This window comes from Micromesistius poutassou, assembly GCF_964030765.1.
Source record: "Micromesistius poutassou genome assembly, chromosome: 3".
NCBI classification, from domain to species: Eukaryota; Metazoa; Chordata; class Actinopteri; order Gadiformes; family Gadidae; genus Micromesistius; species Micromesistius poutassou.
The window spans coordinates 2060975-2068474 of record NC_140273.1 but is presented as its reverse complement, the minus strand read 5'-3'; the positions used below and the strand labels follow the sequence as shown (position 1 = coordinate 2068474).

At 49.7% G+C, this 7500-nt stretch overlaps 1 protein-coding gene across 3 annotated transcripts in view; it reads left to right on the top strand.

Annotated features, from left to right (window-relative positions):
• The window catches only part of myh11b (myosin, heavy chain 11b, smooth muscle), a 35624-nt gene that overhangs the window by 4867 nt on the left and 23257 nt on the right, over positions 1 to 7500 (top strand). For all 3 annotated transcript variants that reach the window (XM_084465791.1, XM_084465790.1, XM_084465792.1), the window contains exons 3-4: positions 180 to 336; positions 4911 to 4938. In XM_084465791.1, coding sequence (XP_084321917.1) covers positions 180 to 336; positions 4911 to 4938 — 185 coding nt within the window. The remainder of the gene's footprint in view (positions 1 to 179; positions 337 to 4910; positions 4939 to 7500) is intronic.

Below are 7500 nucleotides of genomic sequence, written 5' to 3'. Positions count from 1 at the left end.
TGTTTGTCTGTGGGTTTGTGGGTGTGTGTGTGTGTCCTTGTGTGTGGGTCTGTATGTCGATGCGCAAACACCCACACACACCACAAAGAGTCAACATTCATTTCATAGTATGAAACAGTTGACCTTCATCAATCGTTCCCTACCCCTAAGTTCACCTCCTCCTGCTCCTCCTGCTGCAGACGTACTCCGGCCTGTTCTGCGTGGTGATCAACCCCTACAAAATGCTGCCCATCTACTCAGAGAAGATCATCGACATGTACAAAGGCAAGAAGCGCCATGAGGTGCCCCCCCACATCTACTCCATCACCGACAACGCCTACAGGAACATGATGCAAGGTTTGTGACCTTTTTTGTTTGTTAATCTCACGTTCATATCTCAGCCCGACCTTCGTCTGTGGCGTTCTGGAGGAGTAACGCCTTTCAACAGCCAGTACTTTAGCAGTTCACTAAATCACAACTCGCTTCACTCCCTGTTGGCCGCGGATGAGAAAGGAGCTAGCTCAGCGCTACACTACGGTAGCACCGGCGGTCTGGTAGCCTCAGCCTCATCCGTCTTGTGCTGAAGTGTTGCCTGACAGACTAAAGGGTTTGTTATGGATTCTGCTCCGTGGAAACTGTCACGTCCGTCTTGTCAGAGGTCGTAAGGACGTCCGCAGGCAGGGCTGCTCCAGCGCTGGCCGTCTGTCCTGTTCTCACTCTGCATGCGGTCGCAGCCCCGACTGCGACCCCTAGTCCAACACACAACCATCCGTATGTGAGCTTGGGGTGGCAGTAGCTCAGGAGGTCGAGCAGGCTGACTGGTAACCAGAAGGTTGCTAGTTCGATCCCCGGCTCCTCCTAGCTGAGTGTGGAGGTGTCCCTGAGCGAGACGCCCTCACCCTGACTGCTCCTGACGAGCTGGCCGTCGCCCTGCGTGGTTGACTCCGCCGTCGCTGTGTGAATGTGTGAATGTGTGAATGAATGGTTGTAAGTCGCTTTGGATAAAAGCGTCAGCAAAAAAAACCCTAAATGTAAAGGTAGATGTAAGCTATGGAACTCAAGAAGAAAACAATTGATTTACTCTGATACATCATGATCGTGCCAAACCCGGCCAGCCAGACTGACCCATCGACACCACCTCCGCCTCTCAGAGTTGGCGGCTAAGCCGTGCTTAAAGTAAATGCCTTCTTGGCTCGCGGTGCCGTAGATAACAGACCCAGGGTGTCTGCGTTCCCACAGAGCCTGTGTGTCCGGGTCCAGCGGTCCGGGGTCATGCCCACTTGGTCCCACGGCCCCCCCGGGCTCCAGGCTGCTCTCTCTTGAGGGGCTGACATCTGGAGTGAACGATGGGCGGAGGACTGGAAGACATTTCCTGTTTTACCCCCACCCACCCCGGCCCCGCCCACTTCGCCACTTTCCCACCACCACCACCACGAGCAGAACCCCCCGCCCACCCACTGATTCTGATACGCCGCATTCTCCCCGGTGTTGTTCTATGGACATAAACACGCAAGTCATATGGTCTCTATAAATAGAGTTTCCTCGCATTCTGCCGCTTGCGCCACATTCTGTTCAGCGGAGCTAGCTTTGGGAAGGGAGGAGGAGGGACATACATTAAGCACATAGAATAAACTGTGGTGGCCATCAGGAAACCGGTCTCCACCGGTCCGCTGGGAAGCCCACTCTGTGAGGTCGGAACAGCAACGTTTGAATGCTTTGTTTGTCTCGTCTGCCTCCCCGTGTCTCTTTGTTATCAGATGTCTCACTGTTATTAGATGTCATCCACATAAGGGATGAGGACTACAACAACAACAATATGTCTCTGTCGGTACAGTAAGGATGTTCATAGAACCAAGTACCAAGCACTAACAATCGCTAGGCTAACCCATTCCCCAAAGACAGATAGGATAAGATGCTACACAGTGCAAAGTACTATTTTTAAGTAAGTAAGTAAATTCAGCCACACAGACATTGTGTTGACATTGTGTGTACTACTAATGTGGAAATGGGATGTTGGTCTGATGGGCGTTGGTACAAATCAACATGACATGTTACACTGAGGAGCAGAATGTGGAATTACAACAAGCGCTGGTGTTTGTTGAGGACCGTTAGAAAGATAGATGATGTTCATACCTGAAGATACTTACTTGGTTATATAATTGTTCCATGTATATGTTACAATGACATTACATTCCTGTGCAACGATGTGAAAATATTAACTTTTGCCAAGAAAAATAATACTACGACCGCACCAACTTTAGGTGGGAATTTAGTTTTTTCCGGTGTAAGTTTAAGCAATAAGGCTAAAGAAGGATAGTCTTCTAAAGTTTAAAGCTAGAGCTGTCTTAAAACTGTATTGATGTTCACCCTCAGTCTTTAAAACCACAGTATGAATCTTAAAGCACTTCTAGCTACACCATTTTATCATTTCAACATTAGGATTAACAGCGAGAGGAATCCCAATAGCGCTAATATCTCTTTGATGCCACCGTCGGTGTCTGAGCTGGAGCTCCATAGTTGGAACAGGAATCCGGAGCGTTTAGAGGAGCATCCATCACTGAGCAGGAAGTGGACCAGCTGGAGCAGAGCTCTGGTGCTCCTCTTGGAGTGGAGGTTGACAGAAGACCTTTAAAATGATAATGGGGAGAGACACATGGATTATCATTGTTATCATGATTAGCATTAGTTATTTTAATTTATTACTGTTGTTACTGTCAGTAGTTGTGGTAGTAATCGAGTAGTAGTAGTAGTAGTTGTAGTAGTAGTATTGGTAGTAGTGGTAGTAGTATTGGTATTGCTAGTAGTGGTGGTAGCGGTAGTAGTAGTGATGGTTTAGTAGAAGTATAGTAGTAGTAATGGCAGTCATAGTATTGGTAATCGTAGTAGTGATGGTACAGTACAAGTTTAGTAGTAGTGGTAGTAGTAGTGATGGTATAGAAGTAGTATAGTAGTAGTATTGGTGGTCATAATATTGGTAGTTATATAAGTAGTTGGTGAGTAGTTGTGTTAGTGGTAGTAGCAGTGATTGTACAGTAGTAGTATAGTAGTATAGTAGTCATGGTAGTATTGAGTTTTCCGATGCAGGTTTGGGAGCAGGTCGTGTTTGGACAGGAAACAGCGGTGTTTACAGCCTCGTCTTTATGTGTAAATACACGGAGCATCACAGGACTCACCCAGCAACATCGCCGCTCTGAGGCTGTTTAGATTAGACTCTCCCCCAGCTAGAGGATCTGTCTGTCCCTCCTCCTGGCTCTCTCTCTCCTTCCAGCCTCTCCTTCTCTCTCTTCTGCCTTAATTAGGGAATGAAAAGAGAGGGACCTGCACAGCCAGACGCCGCAGCCAAGGCCCTCCAAACGGAGCGGTAGCCTCATACTGAGGTCCATGAGGGGTAGCCTCATAGTGAGGTCCATGAGGGGTAGCCTCATAGTGAGGTCCATGAGGGGTAGCCTCATAGTGAGGTCCATGAGGGGTAGCCTCATAGTGAGGTCCATGAGGGGTAGCCTCATAATGAGGTCCATGAGGGGTAGCCTCATACTGAGGTCCATGAGGGGTAGCCTCATAGTGAGGTCCATGAGGGGTAGCCTCATAGTGAGGTCCATGAGGGGTAGCCTCATAGTGAGGTCCATGAGGGGTAGCCTCATAGTGAGGTCCATGAGGGGTAGCCTCATAGTGAGGTCCATGAGGGGTAGCCTCATAGTGAGGTCCATGAGGGGTAGCCTCATAGTGAGGTCCATGAGGGGTAGCCTCATAGTGAGGTCCATGAGGGGTAGCCTCATAGTGAGGTCCATGAGCCAGCAGGACAGTGAGGCTCGCTGCTGCTCACCTGCAGCTGTAGGTAGACAGAGTGGAGGCGCTGTGGTGTGTGAGGGTGAATGCTAGGGGAGGAGTCCTCCTCTTAGTGTGTGAGGGTGAATGCTAAGAGGAGTCCTGTTCGTGTTTTAGGGTGAATGAGGGTGAATGAGTCCTCCTCTAGTGGTCGCTATCAGCTGTGTGTCGTATCACTGTTGCTTTTGGAAAACCTGTTTGCTATCGCCCACTTTACCTCTCTCTCTCTGTTTGTCTGTCTCTCTCTCTCTCTCTCTCTCTCTCTCTCTCTCTCTCTCTCTCTCTACAGTATATGTTTCTCCATCTCTCTCTCTGTCTCTCTCTCTCTCTCGCTGCCTATTTATCAAAACATGCGATTCTTTAACTCCCAGCAGTGCCTCAGGTCCTGCCCCATGATGTTGTTGCAGTAAAGAAAGCAATGTAATCAACAGTGTGTGGCTCAGGCCAGCGGCGAGATGCATTGTAGGTGAGCCGTGATGAAACAGCCCTACATGGTGCTGGCGTGGTGTGTGTCGTGACTCACCACACGCTGCACGGATAATTGAATTTCACGGTTTGAATCAGCGTTTCATAAGAAGTGCTGATATGTGCTGATATGTGCCCCCCCCTCGGGAACTCAGAGGGACACGTCTTCGTTTAACACATGGATGTACGTGCCGGGACACAGACACACAGACAGTACTGACAGACAGTGGGGGCAGCATGTGGCTCAGGAGGAAGAGCGGGTTGGCTCTCAACCGGAAGGTCGCTAGTTCGATCCCCGGCTCCTCCTAGCTGAGTGTGGAGGTGTCCCCTGAGCGAGACGCCCTCACCCTGACTGCTCCCGACGAGGCCGGCTGTCGCCCTGCGTGGCTGACACCGCCGTCGGTGTGTGAATGTGTGCATGAACGGGTGAATGTGAGGCAGTGTTGTAAAGCGCTTTGAGTGGCCACTGGTTAGAAAAGCGCTGTATAAACACAGTCCATGCACCATTCAGTATGTACAGTGTTACTTCTGCCCCCACTAACGGTGCTGGCGGTCATACTTCCGTGCCGCTGCCCCACTGAGACCTGACGTTATGAACCATGATTGTTTCAACCTCTGACTCCCCTTCCTTCCTCCCACAGACCGCGAGGACCAGTCCATTCTCTGCACGTAAGTCTTCTTTTCATCTTTCACCGTGATATTACGCCCCTCCCCTCCCTCCCTCACGTACTAAAAACAGAGGGGTGGTAGAAGGAAGGGGTGTGTGTGTGAGTGTGTGTGCGTGTGTGTGTGGGGGGGTGGGGTTATGCAGGGAAGTTACATAATGCTTATGTAAACAGAGGGACTGACAGGATACTGGTTCAGGCGTTAATCAGAGGTTAATACTTCACCAGCAGATTCATAATGGTTCCCGTTCCCCATAGCTAAGGGGCTAGCGCTGCATGAGCATCATGACCCATGTGTCACTGAGTCCTGTGATTGGTGGTTTCTGGGATGGAGACAATGTGGCTGAGGGATGGGGGGGGGGGGGGTGGGGGTGGTTGTTGGCAGTCTCAGGGTGGGGGGGTTCTCCTCCCGCAAGCAGGAAGTGGGGTCCTGCGTGCGGATGGAAGGACCAGATTAGCTTCGCAAATGTTTTGGCTGCAATTTGCTTTGTTTACTCATTTAGAATCGGTTATTTAACCGGAAAAAATGTAGGGTGAGAGAGAGAGAGAGAGAGAGAGAGAGAGAGAGAACACTAATCCTGGCATGCAGATCTCTGTTTATTTACTGAACCCGCCACAGTAAATAAACAGAACAATTTAATATCCTTCAGGTTATTAGAACCGTAACATATTGACATTGCACGTCAAAGTGAGGAAGAGGCGATCTTCACAGAACACGTCACACACAACACATACTCCTGCAGAGGGCTGATCTAGAATCTTCCCCTGCACCCACAATGCACTGCACCTGCACATGCACTGCATCACATGATGATGACGCACCAATGTTGACACTGAAGACATCCTCTGAACCGCGTCAGACGGCCGCTAGTGAACCGTCGTTCATGTGTTGAGTTCAGCTTGTGAACCATTTTGATGTCAAAGTTGTTCACCTTTTATCTTAATCTCATCTTTTAGTTCCCTGTGTGCGTGTTTGTACCTTCTGACTTTGCAAAGCCGGACCCAACCGATCTCCTTCATGTAGAATGTATATAAACCTCCCTTAAGACCTCCATGTTGGACTGACGAGACCCTGAGAAGACCGTAGGCCCACAGACGCTCGGCTTATCTGCCTTTTTTGGTCTTCTGACCAACATGATCGAGTTTACACGGAGCTGAGCGGCCGCGCGGTTTAATGCCATATATGGTCGGAGTGCCTGCACTACATGGAATGTCATGTATGACACTTTCCTCTAAGTGGGTTTGCATGTGTGCGCGTGTGCAACTGCATGTGTGAGCATGCACACACACGCACACACAGGCACACACATGCACACACGTGCACACACATGCGCGACTGAGTGCAACTTGGTCGCATGCACGTGCATGCCTGTGCGGTGTCTGTGCAGGTGCACGTGCGTTGCGTTGTGTGTGCTCAGTGTGTCTGTTAAAGGGCGTTAATAGAGTGTAGGAACGTTTAAACAAGCGTGACCAGGTCAGGTCAGGGTGTGTGATAACTCTCTGACGGAAGTGTGTGTAGATAGGCCGACCTGATGTATGTGGGACCGTTCATGAGTCACTCACGGCAGGACGGACTGTGTGTGTGTGGGAATGCTGTGGTGTGTGAACACCATGAGGGGATTCTGTAGCATGGTGGTCAGATGTGGGGCTGGGTTGAGCCGTTTAAACGGCTGTGTCCCTCAGTACCTCAGTTCCTCCGTCGATGCGAGGAGAAAGAATGAAGTGATATGGAATTAAATTCAGTTTCATTTCTATAGCCCTTAATCACAGGTACAGAGGTACTCATTGCAAGTCGCTTTGGATACAAGCGTCTGCTATATGCCCTAAATGTAAATGTAAGGTACAGTCTCAAAGGGCTTAACAGGCCGTATATTTATACGACACAATCCATCAATTTAATAAAACAATATTTAAAAAAAGCAACGTAAGCCATATATATTATCTTTATCTAACAGTATCACCCCACATGCTAAACTTGAACAGATCAACCTGTAGGTCTGCTCTGAGCGGCAGCAGGGAGCCAGCTCAGCCATCACGCAGTCTGTGACAGGCCCCTTGACCAGGGTCGACTATTTCCTCTTCCTTTAATTCATTGTGAGTTGAATGGTGGTGAGGAGCTGGGCTGGAATAAACCCCGAACCGGCAGGATGTTGTTGAGCAGGCCTGGGTCGGCCAGGGTCGCCCTCTCCCCAGCTGAGAAACCCCCTCTCTTTATAGATAGGGTCGTCCAGCAGCAGTACCAAAGTTACAAGAAGTCAGTAGAATAAGAGTGTGTGTGTGTGTGTGTGTGTGTGTGTGTGTGTGTGTGCGTGCGTGCGTGCGTGCGTGCGTGCGTGTGTGCGTGTGTGTGTGAGCATGCACACACATGCACACACAGGCACACATTTGCACAAATATGCATACAAATATGCTGCTGGTTGCCCGGCAGCAAAGTACCAAAGTTACATTAGGACATCTTCAAGAAGTCAAGTAGAATAAGAGTGTGCGTGCGTGCATGACTGTGCCTGTGTGTGTGTGTGTGTGTGTGTGTGTGTGTGTGTGTGTGTGTGTGTGTGTGTGTGTGTGT